A 17,391-nucleotide genomic window follows, 5' to 3' on the forward strand; every position below is an offset into this window, starting at 1 on the left:
GAAGGCTGATGGAAATGGGCCTTCATTAACACATTCAAGAGCCTGGAAAATGCCTTTTTAATGCGCTAATGTGTCAGCAAGAGAATTATGAGTCCATTAACAAATGGGGAGCACCTATGAGTTCTCATCTCACTGTACCGTAATTTTTTTCTTTTCCAATACACGGTATAAAATCCTGCTCCTACAGCATCTTGGGTGCCCTGATATGCCATTAGAAAGACAAGATGGTCTCAGCAGCACTAAGGTACTAATCTCCACCAGGAACTTGGCCAGCCAGGCAGTTATAGACATGCCTTCCCTCCCTTTACAGCATGTGAAGCGCAGCTTCAGCCCCATCCAGCAACGCCAGGGCCCGAAGGAGCCACCTTTGCGCTCCTGGACCCGGCATGGGGTGTGTGGGGTTCACACACCGTGGGGATGCTGATGGCAGCAGGAACCACTTGCTCCCCCCAAGATGACTTTCCTAGATAGCAGCCCCACTCAAGCAGCATGAGCGGAGAGCCATTGGGTGCCTGGGGATGGCTCCCACAAGGCAAAGCCACTTTTTTTGGCTCTCATGGAGGAATTAGCGCACTGGGCAGACAGTGCAAAGCCACTCAAACCACCTCCTCCAGAGCACGCCTCCAGCAAGGCACTGTGCTAAATCATCCATCAGTGCCTCTGCTTGGAGGTGATCAGTTTTAAAAGGCCCTGCAGTGCTGCTGTACCGGTACCCTGCTCAGTCCCTGCAAAACTCCGCATCAAGGGTCTATCAAGCCTCATCAAAATGGGAGAAGCAAGCAATTCCCCCACTACACCTCCTGCCTGCTTGACAGGCTTGCTCCTCCTTGTATAAACCTCTGGGAAACTATGCTGTGGAAAGCACTAGAAAATTGCAGGCAGCAATTCCCTGCTGGCGAGGGCTTGCCTGGCATGGCAGGCGCTTGATGCCCATCCTGGGGTAGACGGGACACCTTGCAGGGCCGTCGAGCGTGAGTTAGTGCTCAGGTACAGGCTGACCACGGTGCCGCTGCTGGCTGTGTTTAATTTCTGTGCTCTGCATGAACAAAGTTATTAAATCCACAACACTTTCTTTTTTTTCCAGCCAGAGTGATCTGAATGAATACGTGCCAGTCACTTGACTAATTAGCTTACTTCAGGAACCTGTCTCCAGAAGCCCATTGCTGAGAAGCCTCCGGAAACTGGGGAATTTAAAAGTGACTCGGGTTTGATTAAAAACAAACCAAACCAATGAAGGCAATTGCTGCTTGCTTTCCTTTTTCTTTCGCGACTCAATTTTGATTTTTTCAGTTTCGATTCACGGCTGCGGCCACTCCTTCATATGCAGCAAAAGTTGGGGGCTTGGACTGCTTTTTTCATCAAATCAGCTTGTCAGAAATATATTGGGGTGAAAATGCTGCAATTCATTCTGTGTAAGTTACTGCTGATGGACTTGTTACATGTACCTTTTTACTGCAAGTCAGCTATATGGGCAGGCAGGATGGTTTTCCTCAGGCAATGCAAGTTTGGTGATGGAGGTTCTGGGCCAAAATCTCTGATCGGGGGGAGGGTATCCAGACTGCTGCAATTTGGCTTCTTTTCGGGGGGGGGGCACACAATTTCGAATAATAAAAAAAAAAAAGAATCACATTTTCTTTCAGCTACAACTTTCTATGGCACTTCAAATCTTAGAACTAAAAAGAAGCCCTGAAACACTAATTCTTTACAGAAGGAGAACCATGACCCATGGCAGTCCAAAACCTGTCTGAGCAGCAAGTTTCAGCCACTTTAGCTTCTCAGTTTCCCTTCCCAAATCAATGATTCAGCTAAACTCACAGATTTTGTGTGCGTGTTAATTTTCCTCCAGTGGCATTTTCTGATGGGAGATTGTTCCACTGCCCCTTCCCTGGCCAGTTCAGCGTCACACCAGTGCTCCCCTCCCTGTGCTGCTTCTTGCAGCAGATTCAAGGTGATGAAAATGCAGTGATGCAGCACACCCATGCCAATGGGGCACTTCCAGAAGGCATAATAGCCACCATTAAAAATAATAGTAAAAATCTAAAACAAGGCCTTGGAAAGGTTTGTCTTGCGCAATACTTTTTTTCTGGTCCCTGTTGTCGCCCACACACAGCTCAGCAATTTGGTGTTGTTACCCACTCTTAGTCGTTATCCTCACTTCATCTTTGTGTCTGAGCATGGATGCAGGCGTAAGATATTTTTGATGCTGAGGTTCGTGTTGCCCCAACCTCCCCTCCCCAAGTCCCTTCCCGTGCAGGCCTGCTAACGTGCCAGCCTCCATCAGGATGCTCCCAGCTCTGATTTCCTCCATCCTCTCTCATCCTGAGGCTGCCCGCTGGAGCATCCGACACTGCCCAGCTGTAAACGTGCTGTTTTCAGCCTGGTTTTCTGGGGAAATGGATCTGAGGCACTTGTAACCCATGTGTGCATGCATGTGTTTGTGTGCATGCATCCACCTGTGAGCTGTCAGATTTGATGAGAAGTTGGAGGCTTGGAAATGGTAGGCTCTTACAGGTTTTATGAAGATCGGTGTGGAGGACTCGGTAAAGGTTATCACTGAAGGAAAAGCTTGGGCTGAAAACAACCTTATCGGACGCTGGCGAAGCCATCCACAAGCTAGCCCATTTTAATACCTGAACCTCAGTTTTCAATGGACCTCGAATCGTACTGGAAACAAGAGAACCACGCACGTGAGATGCATGTTTATGTGAAAGCCAGCTTGGCTGGGTTGCACTTAGGCTATTTGTGATCGGTGAAATGGTGGATAGATGTAAGGTATCAGTGCACCCACCCTGGGCTGGGGACAGAAAGGGGGAACACAGGGCTTTAAGAAAGGTCAGAGACTGACAGAGGGTATCGTGAGTCAAGCAATATGTGCAGAGGGACCGGTGCAGGTGAAAAACAGCCAAAACAATCCTACTAGTGCTCTTTAAATGTCATACTCCTGGCAGAGAAACCTTTCACATGTTTCCCTGCTCACAGCTCCAAGCTTTTCAAATGCACCAGGCTTCTGCTGCTTGGGGGGGAAGGGGGGAGCTGTGCCCTGGGAAAACCCTGTGGATGAGCCATTTTCCTCTGGGAAAGATGCAAGCAGTCAGCAGCTTTGCACAATGATGTACTGCGCCCGCATCCTCGGTGTCCTCATTTTAAGCATTTATGGAAAACTTATTTTTTTGAAGCCTGGCAGATTCCTACATTACTTTTCCTACTTCTTCAAAAACTACCCCAACACAACAAACTCCCTACTAATTGGCAGGGAATGAAGTCCCACTGGCTCAGCCTCCCACCTGCGCATGGCCTGCTGGTGGGACAGCAAAGATCTCCGGGGTGCCTTCACCCCCTGGGGGAGGTGGGTGGGAAGGGGATATTAAATCTGAGGCATGACAAGAGAAACTGAGAGGATACAGACACACCTCATAAAAAAATGCTGCCTGTTATTAAACAAAAGCCAACCAGCCTCCCTCCCCCTCACAACAACCCAGAGGAGTCCCAAAACATAATCAGTTTAGGCTGAACACCGTGTTGCCTACAAGATTAAAATTAGACTCACAAGGTTTTATCAAGGGAGAGTTTAACTGCGGTGCTCAATCAGGCTGCAAAATCCTCTAATGACAATTGAAATAAAGTCATTCAAGACACATCCTTAAGTGTCACAGGAAAGAAAGCCTGCCCTTGGCTGCATCCCGTGGCAAAATTGTATTGTGTCTCTTTTCCCTCCCACCCTCTACATGCACTGCTGTCTTGTGGCCATACCCTCCACAGGCTGAAACTCAAGGCCAACATCCTGCTTGGAACAGGCAGCACTGGGTCCCCCAGCTTTGCGACCGTCCCACAGGTCACATCTTATAGGAAATGGTCTATAAATGAGAGGCATATAGGATGAGAGAGGGTTAGGGTGAGCCTCCCAACATGAAGAGGCTTGTTTGGCTCTTCCGAGACAGTATAAAACCACAACAGCTACTGTTCTCCACATAGCACCTCCAGCGAGGTGGCTACGGTAAAGCTGAGAAATTCTCTGTTGAAAAAACACATCAGTTCAGAAAACTCTTCTACTTCCAATAGCAACCTCCCCACTTGGAGAAGGATGGCTAATGAAATGTTTCCTTTACCCTACGTGTGTCCCCGCAAGCTAAGCATCACCTCACCAGCTCTGCTCTTCAGAGACCTTCAAGGCCTCCCAGCTAGCAGTGAAAATAAAATGTAAATATATGTTAGCAAATGAGTTTGAACCTGTCTCCAGTTCTTTTTAACCTTGCCCTCATGAGGCTGCCGCAGGACAGTGCTCCCTGACCCAGCACTTTGAAATCACCTTGCTATAAAAATTCATGGCTCTTCCAACATCCATTTTACACCTGGTCCTGCCCTAACAAAGTTGCGCTTTTGACACCACTCTCCTCTCAAGTTTCAGCCTGATTTCATACAGAAAGGGTTCCCGTTTGAATTCTTTTACCTCTGTGTAAGTCCCAAAGACGTGTGAAGCAGATGGAGTGACATTCAATAATCAGGCGGCATCTTGTTCAGTCTCCTGAAGTAACCAGTGGTACCCAATCCAATTAGACATCAGACAGAACAGTCATTACTTGCGTCGCCTCCAAGCATGTAGTGAAAGCTCAGTAACAGGTAAAATTGCCTTTCTGCTCACACAGGCCCTGATCCAGCTAGGTCCATAAGCACCCACCTAAATTTAGGTGTCTGTTTATCAAACTGAAATCCAGCCTCTTTTGCTGCATGGGTAAGAGCTTTGTTAATCAGGGAACTTGTGTAAGCCATGTGGATGTTTAATATTCAAATATAATTATCATCTAGGGAGGGAGGGAGCACTGAGCGAGTCTCATCCTGATTTAGCAAGCTCTGGGGAAAGCAACGACAGCTCAGCCAGCGGTAAATGACAAAACCTCTGTCCTATGAATGTCTTTCAGAGTTTGCAGGGATTTTACCCTCAGCAGCTCGCAGAGGTTGTGGAACTGTGTCTGAAGGGAAACCCTTTGCACTTCCAGCTCCTTGATGCTGCTGCAAGGGGAAGGGCTCTTATGTCAGATGCTTAGTATTCCAGGCTTGCTTCTGACAGCTAAGATATTCCCAGGTCAGTAAGGGCTAGATTTAAGGGCTAGATTTATTTAATTTTTTTTAAACTCTGAAGAAGAATGAAACAAGAAGGGAGTAAAATCTCACATTCATCTTATTAGGCTCCTTAGATGAACGACTTTCACATGACAGTGAAGCTAATGGCATTTACTTGTCAGTGCAGCAGCAGCAACAAAAGAGAGAAAGGGAGGGAATGGCAGTCTAAGAGTCTCCTCCTACTCCCAACATCTTCCATTGCTGGTTACTGCTCAGGATTAACAGCTTGCACCACTGTAGAGCTGGACGCATCAGAGCCACCTCCGATCACTGAAGTCCAATGCAATGACAAACAACCAAAAAGCAGACTGGCGTTCAGGGGTGTTTTATGCTCATGCCCCTCTCTCTCCATCTTCCGCTCCCAGGAGGGGGTTTCGTTTCTCCTCCCTTTCATCCCTTCCACTTTTTAAGAGCTGTTCAGTGGCCAGAGCCTGTGAGATCGCAGCTAGTGGGCTACAGGGCTGCTGGGGGCATGCAGGGCTCCGTTGTGGCTCAGCCACCTGCCAGAGAAGACAGGGATTTGTTCTGGGCAGTGGATCCCACCAGATTTCCAGACAAGCCTTCACATTCCCATACACATGTGACATGCCTGTGTTACCGGGGACAATTGATGGGAGAAAAGTTGGTAACAAGTACCCTGGGCAAGCAAAATGCAATCCTGGGTAGGGCATGAAGACATGAGAGGATTTCGCAAATAAAGTAATCAGGATCTTGCATGGTCATTTTGCAACCCAAAAGAGAGTCATCACCTATTTGCCTCTTTGCAAGAGAATGTTATTTTTCCCTGCAAGTTGTAAGGTTTAATAGAAGAGTTCTCCATACTGAAAAAGGAATTGCTTCTGAAAAGCAGTAATGAAAGCCCAGAGAGTGCAAACTCTCTGACGCATAGCTTGCTTTTGTGCAGGGTTACTTGCATTGCTGCTCTTCTCCTTGTCCTTACAAGCCGGGCAACCAGTTGACTTAAGAAGATACATATTTTTCTTGATTCAAGTTTTCTGGTAAAAGAATATATTCACTTTGAAAAGCAAAGTCATTTCAAAAGCAGGAGCTAAAATTAGACTGATTTTTTTTTTTTTTGTTCTCTCTCCCCTTTATGGCTTTTACAAGCAATTACCCACTTAATGTTTTGAAATTATACAAGAAACTTCAATAGCAATTTTTTTTCCTGCTGCAGCTCCTTGAATGTGAAGCCTTAAAAGCTTTTCCGGAACACACAACAGCATGAGCAAATGAATTTGCCATTTTCATTCTCATTTTTTTTTAAATGAATGGGAAGCAGTGGGATACTTGTTCATCATTAAACATTTTTTTTTTTAATTTCATAATGGTGAAGTGTGCCTGTATGACAGCTCTAGAAACTGAAGGCAGGATTCTTGTTTGCACCACGGCCCTTCGTGTTGCTGTGGGAGCGCTTTTAAAATAGCTGCATGGGCTATTACGCCAACGCATCTCTCAAGCTTCTTCTTTCTTATGGCAGGGTGGGACACGTGGGAGGAGACAAATTTAGCATGCCTGCTCGTGTGACCATCCCACACGATGCATAACCCATACAAAGAGCTGGGCCACACGAGGAGATGAGGCTCCTGTGAGGCAGGGCTGCCGGAGGTGGTGAGCTAGAGCCACGTGGCAATGCCATGGCATCCAGCCGGCCCCAGACCCGGACCCCCCCACCAGTCAGGCTGCGTCTGCCCTGGAGAGTCCCAGGGCAGGAGAGAGGCCGCTGGGCTGTGTCGCCTGCTTGCACGAGGCCAGAGGGGTGTAAGGAGAGAGCCAGCTGCCAGGGATTCACACTCAGGAGCCGCACGCTCCCCGAGTGGTGTCAATGTGTCTTGGTGTAATGCAGATGGGCACGAGGTGTTGGTAAAAACAGAGGGCTGGGTTGCCAGCTCTTCTCCCACCACCTCCCCTGGGCTCTTGGTGTGCAATTTAGGGCACTCACTTCAGTGGGGGAGGCAAGTCTAACCTTTTCCTCCTGCTCAAGTTGTCCCCCGGAGGAGGGTTTTTGTTTGCCCCTTTCTGATTGTCACGCAGACGCCTACCTGCTAAGATCATGGCATCGGATTGCCACTGAGCCGGCAGCGTTTGGCTCTAATGACTTAGGAGTGAAAGGTGTCTCTTTTGACAACGAGCAACACCCATCTGAAGCACGAGCACTGCAGTCTGTAAATAAAAAGCAAAGGTTATGCACAGTCAAGCCATCCAGCTAGGTCAGGGAGATTAATAAAACAACTCACATTCTCTGTTCTGCTCTGAGTCTTGTCTTCACGCAGACAAGAAGCAACATCAGTGTCTTGTAAAGAAATGTGTTCCTACTTCCATCCTCTACCCCCAGGACCCCTCCAAAACCCCCTGTGGCAGGCAGTGCCTTTACTTCCACTCATTCCTGATCACGACTACCTTTGCTATAGTCTGACAAGGCTCTGGAGAATAAAACGTCTCAAACTCCTACATCTCACTCTGCACATCTCTGTTCTCATTCAGACTGAATCTTCTCTCAGACCACAGTCCACTGTAACTTCCTACTCCAGCGTTTAACTCAGAGTCTCTTTTTTCCTTACTTTACCATCCATTACCACCTAAACCAACTTAGATCTCCTGTTAGATCAAGGCAGTCATAAAATACTGCAAACACAGCTTCAGGAAGGCACCTTCTTCAGGACCCTCATGCCTGAATTCATGCAATGTTCTCCTCATCCTCCTTTTCGTTGCACCCGCAGGACATGACTTCTCTCCTCACCCGGTGTGAGGTCAGTCGGGATGTTTGCCCCAGAGCCAGCTGGATAGAGCAAAGGTCACCCCAGTTGAGGTCTTCTGCATCTGTCTAAACTGGAACCACCCTCTAGGTTTCTCACTAGCACAAGCTCTGATAAAACCCCTTCACAGTCTTTTTCAGCTGGGTGTGAGTAGAAGAGGAACTCATACAAATACACGTCTGTCTTCTGCATGTGCGGTGGGAGGGAAAGGGCTGGCGGGTTCCTCTAGATATAGACTCAGCACTTTTGGAGTAAGAGATATTGAACTTAGTGAAATACCTAGAAGAACATGAGGAGGGAGGGAATCCATCCTACAAAGCCCAAACTTCTCCAGTACCCATCTGCTGCAGCCCGAAACACTCTCAATGAAGGAAATGGAAATACAGGAAGGCAGTTACTCCAGCAAACACAGTAAAGGCAGCAGACTTAAATTGACCATGAGCACATCAGTATGCTGTGATTTCGGATTTCACAAAGGGTCGTCCTCACAGGAAGGCTTATGTACCCATGGCAACGGAGATCTCTGGATGCATCTCATCCTTGTCACCACAAACAAACAAGTAAGTAAATTAAATCAGATGCAGATAACAAAGGTTCCGCCTTTCCCTCTCCTCTTTGTACCAAACACTTCAGAATTGCTAGGAACCATAAAGAATAAAAGACAACTTCAGAAGAAAAACAAAGTTCCAAGAATCATCACAACTCAGATTTTTATTCAACAGTGAAGTTGAAGGGAAGTATTATTTTTTCCCTTCAGGGCAAATGTTCCAAATGGAAATTAAGTAAAAATATTGTCCCCCAAAAGTACTCACAATGAAATTAGTTTTCATTAAATATATTTGTTTGGCAAAATAAAATAAAAAAATTAGAACCCGTACAAAAAAAATCCCTTGCAAATTTCTAACACTGTAGCAATGACAACAATGTAAACCTGGATGTTTGGCAGTTGTAATTAATTTGTGGAAATTACTGTTGAACTTTGGACCAAGAAAATAAAAATCACTTCGAATAGCAACAAGCCAATTTTAGAGGCAACTGAGGCTTAGGGAACGCTATAAGGATGGGAAACACTAGTGGCTTCATACACAGTTTGTGCGAGTGATCTGCTAGTGTGGGGCTATTTAAGAGCTGGGAGGAAAAGAAGTTAAAAGCTGTTGCAGCATTGCAGCATATGGTACAGCAAAAACCTGCAGACTTTCCATTCTGGGAGCCGATCAGTTGGGTGAAGGCTGGTGGCAAGAGTCGAGATGACAACGGAAAGAATAATGACAGTGACAAATGGTGCAAGCACTGGGAAGCAGTTAACGATTTTCGTCATCGCATCAGATTCAGTTGTGAGCAGACTCTTGGGAGTGTCTGGGGAAATCTTCTGCTTACAGTAGCTGCTTCTGCTCCCTACCTCCCTCCTCCTTCCAGTTAAAGCCTCTGCCCTGCCAAGTGGGTTTCACAGGCATGCAGTTTGATAACAACGTCCTTTAGTTAAGAATGTCTATTCCAGTATTAAAAATGTAAAAAAAGTCCTTGGGAGGGTGCTTCTTAGTGGCGGTCTTTGCCTTAAGCAAGGCCAACGGCCTGCAATTACAAGTTAATTAAAGCAATGTGGATTTGGATGAGCAATGGGGAAGATGGGAATGGGGAAGGAAGGGATGCAGGGAACAGGGAGGAATGCAAGTGTTTCTACACCCCTCCCCAAAGCCAAAATCCAAGGTGCACAAGTGGGTTTCTTTTTTTCCTCACACTCTTCTCTTTTTTTTAATATCTCTCCAGTTATAATATTTCCAGTTTCGAAGCAAGTTTCAGTGGCAGCCTCAGTTACAGTCATAAACAAAGTCGTAGTTGCTGGGCTCCTTTGGGATAGGTGGGGGAGCATCTGGGATCTGTATGTTTTCCAAGTCAAGGAGGCGTAGCTTTATCTCCATGCTGAGCAGCGTGTCTAAGTCGTTCCGCGTTAGGTCACTCAACATATCCTTCCCAAGGAGGGCATTCAGCCCATCGGTCCATACACAATACTGCACAAGAAAAAGATAAAAACTATCATTAATAGACTTTCTGTACACAAACTGCTTGTCTGGCCTGGTCCTCTACAGTTATTGCTCCCAGGGACTTACAAAGAGACCTAAAATGAGGTTGATTCACTTTATTAGCTCGTATCATGAAGAAGGCATGTTCCACTGAGCTGCTCAGAAAATGGAATAACAATTCCCTAAAAATGGGAAGAGATGACAGTATTTAGTTGTTTGACAATTTGCTATCTCCTCCAAACTTCTTGTTGAATATTCTTCAATAGTTACGGGAGGAAGAACACCACCTAACTTAGGACAATGAACCTCTGGAGATATCTCCTTCTCCCTTTCTCTTTCTCTTTCCTCAATACTTACAGAAAAAGCCTGATTATCTTACACCACGCTTTTAATTCCAAGACAGCTAAGTCAGGTGAACTGAATCCCACCCAAAATCCTTCTCAACTCTTTGCGTGCGAAATCCTGTACCAACTATCTAGCTTTATCGTGGTTTGCTTTCCAATGGATTAAGTGGTATCAATTGACCTACACACAGATAGGCTCTCACTTACGTATCTATGCCCACTTTACCACTATTTTACACAAGATAACGTATTGTGAAAACTACAGAGTCAGCCAATGCTGCGTCCTTCATGAAAATTAAATGCCAAGCTACCTGATGTAATTCTAAATGCCACAAATGCTGAACTGGCCTCTAAAACCTCTTCCTTACTCTTAGCTTTTTCCTAATAGGAGATGCCCTCTTTTCCAACAGCTGACAGCTTGTGATAAACACGGGCTGAATAACCATTTTAAATAAGCAACAAACCCAAGGGAGATTAGTGATCTAGAGTCAACTTCTATCAAATAAGTCACTTCCATTTATTACTACAAGCCATTTATTCAACTATGAACAGAAGTACTCAAATGCTATAATCTAAAAATAAAGATTTCAATCTTGAACTTGTGTCCTAGTTTGCAGGAGAAAATTAAATCAACTGTAACTGCATTTTTATCTTATGAATACTTCTGCTAGATTTCATGCCAAAAAATGGATTTTAAATTTAGCTGACCATTTGCTACATGATACCGCCAAGTTTAAAGATAGCCATGGTTGACTTCAACCTACAGCAGAAATGAGGATCATTTTTAAGGAAGAGAGAGAAAACCCCCTTTTGGGGTATGTCTCCATCCACAAAAAGGGCATATTTTTAAAATGGGATGGTTAACACACTTCAACATCCAAAGTGAAATCCGACCCATTTAAGTCAGTAACAAAACAGTAGCAGAGCTAGGATTTCACCCAGGGTGTCGGTAAGCCAAGCTGTAGCTTTAATATGAGATTAGCTATGTAGAAGAGACTTTAGGGTTCAGGCTGTCCTTCTAACAAGTACTAAATAAACAACATAGCCTGCCTATTCTAGGCTGTCAAAGCGTTTTACTGAAGACTTTTAAAGCACGCAATTTTTGTGGCGTGTACGCAGAACATCAGGAAAAGAAGGAATCTACCCTAGAAATGTAATTATTTTTGAACAGACTATCATTTTTTATGATTGACTTGAAATCTTTCTTCGGGAAAATTTTCCCAGAATTCACTATGAGGAAAGGAACAGAAAGGCAAAAGGCTCTGGTCAGGTTACAGAAGCGCAGAGCATCCATTCAGCAGATGCAGCCCCTGACGTAAATTGTCCATCACCTGCTCAGTGAGTACAGCCAGTGCTTTCTCTGGGGAGGAATCCCAGCGAGCCAGAAAGCAGAACTGCAGTTCTCTCCTCTTCCAGATATAACTCATTCAGGGCCCACAGAAACCAAATTCTGGCCACAATTCAGATGAGCGCAATGGCCTGGAAAAGGGGCTTCCTCTCTAATCTCCATATTGGCAAGTGCATCTAATTAAACTCCTGTACATTTTGAGCAGAGAGAAATCCTAATGAGATGGTGGAAAAACAGAGGCATTCATTCAGAAGCTTTTTTCTTTTTAATATGCAAAACAGACTAAGAGCCACTGAAAAACTAATTTACTACAGATTCATTTTCATAAAACTCCAATGAAACCTAATTATAGCCTCCCTCATCAGTTTCTCTGTCAAAAATCAAGGATAAGATTAATCCACCTTTTTGCTATGTAGCTGAAACCAGCTATTAGTATTTAAATGAAAAACAAATACGATGGAGTGATCTCACAGTGCTGAATCCTCTGGCTAGCAGTAAGCTCCAACAGATGGCTAAGGGTATTGCCAAACTTAAGTGTGCAAGAATGAGGTCCAAATCTCAATGATATTGGTTCGGTAATCAGATTTTATTAAAGAAATACCTTGGGAGTCAAGCCAGCGGAACCAGACAACCAGAAAGGTTGTGCAGGCTCCATCCATCTGGATGCAGCCCTAAGCAACCTGGTCTGAGCTCATCGCTGACCTCCTTTGAGCAGGACGTCGAACTGGGGACACCCCCAAGGTCCCTTACAACCTGAATCATCCTATGATCCTAACTAAATTTTTGTTTTTAGGACACACTCAATTCGAACCTCACTCTACAATCACGAGGACTGTAGAACTACTTGAAAAAACCCTGTAAGTCTGACCTGAAATTGTCATGTACTAACGTCATTCCCGGTGCTTCACACAAAGCTTTCCAAATCTTGAGATGTCACCCACCAAATCTCTCAAGCTGACAACGCTGCTAAACTAGCACTTCTATTGACAAGCACCCCAGTTACTTTGATGAAGAGTCATGGGCTTCATAACATGCTGTTTGCCTTTCCTTGTGGGTGCTTCCTCTGAACACTGGTACTTTTTGCTTTAATTACAACTCACTCTTCTGTAGGCCATGGAAAAGTGCAGAGGAAGTGAGATGCCCTTTTGAAAACGTTCACTTGGGAACTGTCAAGTAGCAGCAGAGACTGCTGCCTCTGGCCATTTTTTTGAACATATTAATTTTGTTTCAAAGAAGCCGCACAAGATCAAAAAGAGAAACAAGGATAATAGGTGTGTTAACACAATCATGAGCATTTGGGTTAGCGCATCTCACAATGCTACTGCCCATCAGTGGGGTGCAGTAGCAGTTTTTCAACATTTAGACCATTAAAATACACTTGTAGCCATAGGCTGTATTTGAGATACAAGTGGCTGAAAAATTTGTCAATTTTCATGACCGTTTGCCGTTATGAGCTGAAAGAGACTAGACTTCAGTTTCTGAAGAGTTTATATCAGAAAGCATCTAACATATGTTCAGTTCAGAGGATGAAGACAACCATGCTTTGCTTAGACCTACAGCTCCAATGGCACATTATGCCTGGGATCCTATTGCTACTTTCTCTTAGATCAAAACCGACCAGTAAATATTTCTCTGGAATGAACATACTTGAAAATGACACTCAAATATTAATCCCCAGGAAAACCCAAATGAGCATAATTTAATTTCCTCTCCTAAAATTAACATTTATTTGAAGGTTTTAATCCAGAATTGCAAAAGTTGAAGCTGCGTAACTAAATGCACTTCACTTGTAATGCAATTTCATGCACTTTAATAACACTACAGTACAATGGAGCTTAATGCAATCTTCTATGTTTCATCATCTTAACACAGTGTCCTGAACTGAGATCAAATGTGATATCACAAAATAAGTGTGCCAATGGAACACCAACTCTTGTTGCTTTAGAAATAATAAGGAAAAACTTTATTCCTTCTTTATTTTTCAGTATAGTGCATTCTTTCTGCTAAATCTTTACTCGGAAATTCTTTGAAAGACATCCCATGCTTCCACATAATTAGGTAAATTAGTTCCTCCACATTCCAAAAGGCAATGATGTTGTCTATTTCCTTGCGTTTTCAAGTAAGACAAGGAAGCAGGGAGGAGGCTGTCTTCCTGCTTTGCTATTGGTATTTACACTGTCTTCGTACAAGTGAGACCCATTGCAAAACAACCCCCTATGGAGATGCAATAGAGAGGACTTTCTATGATCACCTGTCATGAATGGTCTTAAGCAACGTTAAACTAAGAATAAGTGGATATGCTATTATGGAGAACACAAGTCTCTGGCTGAAATTGAGACCCAACAATGGTATAACCTCCCCTGATTATGTTGGCATCATCAAGATGAGCTGAGGATGGCAGTGATTCTTTAAGAGCTTGGCTGTACAAATCTTTGGTGTTGAACTAAACTTCACTAAAGTGAATACGCAGAAAAAATCCTCCAGGATAGACCAGACCAGGAGAAATCTTTACTACACCAGGAAATGGTGAGCAAGGTCTGTGGAAACTGTGAGGTCTGCCCAAGCCCTCTTCTTTCTCTTACTTATGGTTCATATTTCAGTAGGGCTTAGAAATACTGATCTTTAACTTGGACCCCCATGTGCTCTATGATGTACAAATACAAAACATGTTCCTTCTCTGGCTCAGGATATGCATGAAAATTGCAGAAGGTCTTGCTCCCATACTAATCCCTCTGCTTTCAGTTTGTTGTGAGACATGACACAGGGTTAGATGGACCTGCACTCTGTGCCAGGATGACCATTCTTATGCTCTTATAAAGCTGGCTGCTGCCATAAAGCAACTAAGAGGGCTCCAAAGAAGTTTCTGTACTCTGAACTTGACTTACCTCATGCTTGTCTGGAGCAATGAAATTCAACTGGCCACTTGAGTCATACAATATAGAGAAAGCAAGCTCTAGCACCTCCTGGAACAATACAAAGAAACATATATTAATGCTGCATGAGAGAGGTATTCATACATTCAGGTCTGTCTTTCTTTCCTACCACTTATTCCCCAGAACAAGTGGAAAAATAGGTTATTGTACTCTCCTGCCTGGCCAAAGCTGCAGCAGCATCAGACAATTGGAAAAGACTGGCACAGCAAGAACCCCACCACAGATGCTGCAGTCAAAACAAACTCACCCCGCCTCAGTGCTGACCGTAGCTCACTCGGTCATGGATTACTTTAGCATTTGAGTTTAAATTTGAGCTCGGCAACAGTGAGGACTAAAATCAATATAATGCATAGTAGTACACTTGCAACAAACTCTTCACGAAGGCTCACAGTTTTTTCAATTTGTATAGATTAAACTTGCAAAGTTCTGCAAGGTTTCATTCCCTGTGTAAAAAATCTTGCCAGGACAGTTAATCTCCTGGTATATACTTATGCTCTTTTCACTGCTGGAAACCTATTAAATTATTCGTTCTCAAAAGATTTTTGTCATTTTGTTTCTACCTGAACCAGAATCGGCAGCCTCAGTCAAATTGAACTATCTGGGTTACTTAAAGACCCAAATGAATCTCAGGAAAGGAAAAAACGATCATCTTTTTTCCCCTCAGTATTGAAGCTGGAATTTCAAAGGTGCCAAAATAAATTCATCAAGCACCGACCTTCCCTAAAAGTCACGTGGGCCTGGGTTTCTATGGGGAAACCCAACCAATATGAATAAATAATGAACTTCCACTGGCCAGCAGTGAGCATGTAAAGATGTGTTATCATGGTTACTGCACACATCACTACAAGTGCCGTTACAAGGATTTCACAACCTGTAAGCTAGCTGATACGGATATAATAACTCTGTGGAAAAAAGACCTGGCTACAGAGGAGAGTGCTGGCTCGTAACTATGATCTGTATCTTATGTCCTGTTCTTTTCGCCTCTTGGCTTCCTGAGCCCCATAATACTGATCGCCTTTGCTGACTCTCAGCTGACAACAGTCCCTACACTGCCAGCAGCGACAAGAGCATGGCTTCTTAAATTTGCTACACTAAGTTTTAAAAGGGAAGAATTGACTGCGGGGACTGCAACATACACATTGCTCTAGATTTCCACCTCTGATCTCCTGGTCTGAAAGAGACATAAGTCTTTGGATTTCAGTAAGGGTTATTTCATTTTTGAACCCGTGTGATTAAGAGCAGAGTCTGAATCATAAAGCTTGCAATCCTTAGGGATAATCTTGGATGATCAGAGATCAGGCTTCTCATGGGAAATACTCTTGGTTTTCTTGAGTTTAGTTATTAGGTCCAACTTGCTGTATTGCCAGGCCACAGAAGACAAGTCTGTGTGAAATCCCCATGGAAGCTGCAGATACTAATAGTGCTGGTGCACTCAGCAAACAAATGGCTCACGGCTTACATAGCCTTTTTGTGTTTTAGGCATGTCTCTCAGCCACACCTTATTAAGAGTGATGTCCCTCATTACAGAAACAAATTTACCTCTGCCCACACAAACCTGACATTATCTCCTCACAGAGTGTTATAAATTACTGACAGAACATGCCAAGTCATGCAACTGAGGCTGTGAAAACAAAATGTATCACTGAAAAAAGGGCTTGTACTGCTCTGCTATGATGTTCCTGAAATTCATGAAGGTCAACAACAATCCCACAGGCCTGGCCCCTGCAAATTTGTCCTTTGGGAAATTCCAAGGGATTGAAGTTTTGTTCACCTCAAAGAAAGGAAAAGGAGAGAAAAACTCTGCCTGAAAGAGGAATATCCCAGGGAGCCACGGGTTTGGTCATTCCCAGTCAGGCAGAGAATGAGAAAGGGCTACATTTAGGGCACCAAGCTTCCCTTTATGGGGGAAAGTGGGAGTTTGGCAGCCCTGGCTCCAGTTCAGCTTCTTCGCTGTCTTCTCCGGAGACTAAAGGCTCAGCAATTACAGCTTCCAGGTGCCAGCATCTCTGTCACCTCATGCACAGCAAACCATCAAGGAAAAAGGAAGCCTAAGGAGCTGGAGTTGCCAACTGGCCCTGCACACTGACGGCGGTCTCAGTGGTTGAGCTGGCTGACTTGTCAGGCACCCCCACCTGGTTTTGTTACGTTCCCATCAATGACAGGCGATTTTGAGGAACTGGCAATTCCTAAAAGAAAACTGGTCAGTCTCTATCATCCATCTGTGGTTTTCTCCTCCCTTTTCTGTCCTACTTCTCAACCTTTCTCAAAGTCATTTTCCACTCCAGCCTTTTCCACCAGTTTCTCTTTGTCTCTGGTCTTTTTTCTCTCCCATTCCTTCAAACCTGCTCCTTTCCTCTTTGTTTTGCTTTCCTCCTCCCCTACCTCAATCTGCTGAACTCACTCCCTTGACACTCCTAACTCTTTCCACCCTTGCACATGTCAGACCTCTGCCCTTCCCTACATGCTTGTCAAAGTTAACAGTATTGGGACCCACGACGTGCCTCTCTTTTGAGCTTCACTGAAAACAGGGAACAAGAGACTCTGCACCTGCTGGCTGGACACTTCCCACCCCATGGTTTCAACCCTGCGGGGAAAGCTGTTGCAGATGGTACAAGGGGAAGCTTGCTCTCCCACGCCCAGACCTTCTGTATCCCCCAGTCTCCACTGGCCCCTCACGTGGGCCAGAGACAAGCTATTTTTGATGAACAGGCATGTTAGGTGCCTGCAGCTAAGTGATCCCGTGCAGCTGGAATGACCTCACTACTCTCTGCCTACTCTGTCATCAACAGCCTCAAAACAACCATGTCTTTGCTGAAGGTTGAGACCACAGCCACGTTAAGTTTGCTTGCCAGAGCCAGAAGATCCCCCCCCGAG

General features: G+C 44.6%; 1 protein-coding gene across 4 annotated transcripts in view; it reads right to left on the bottom strand.

Annotated features, from left to right (window-relative positions):
• Window positions 1-8,561: 8,561 nt before the first annotated feature.
• ELMO1 (engulfment and cell motility 1) overlaps window positions 8,562-17,391 on the bottom strand; it is a 315,014-nt gene continuing 306,184 nt past the window's right edge. For all 4 annotated transcript variants that reach the window (XM_050891281.1, XM_050891283.1, XM_050891282.1 and 1 more), the window contains 2 exons: window positions 14,470-14,547; window positions 8,562-9,880 (listed from right to left, as the gene is read on the bottom strand). In XM_050891281.1, coding sequence (XP_050747238.1) covers window positions 9,680-9,880; window positions 14,470-14,547 — 279 coding nt within the window. In that variant the 3' untranslated portion in view covers window positions 8,562-9,679. The remainder of the gene's footprint in view (window positions 9,881-14,469; window positions 14,548-17,391) is intronic.

Source organism: Gymnogyps californianus, chromosome 2 (assembly GCF_018139145.2).
Source record: "Gymnogyps californianus isolate 813 chromosome 2, ASM1813914v2, whole genome shotgun sequence".
Lineage (NCBI taxonomy): Eukaryota > Metazoa > Chordata > Aves > Accipitriformes > Cathartidae > Gymnogyps > Gymnogyps californianus.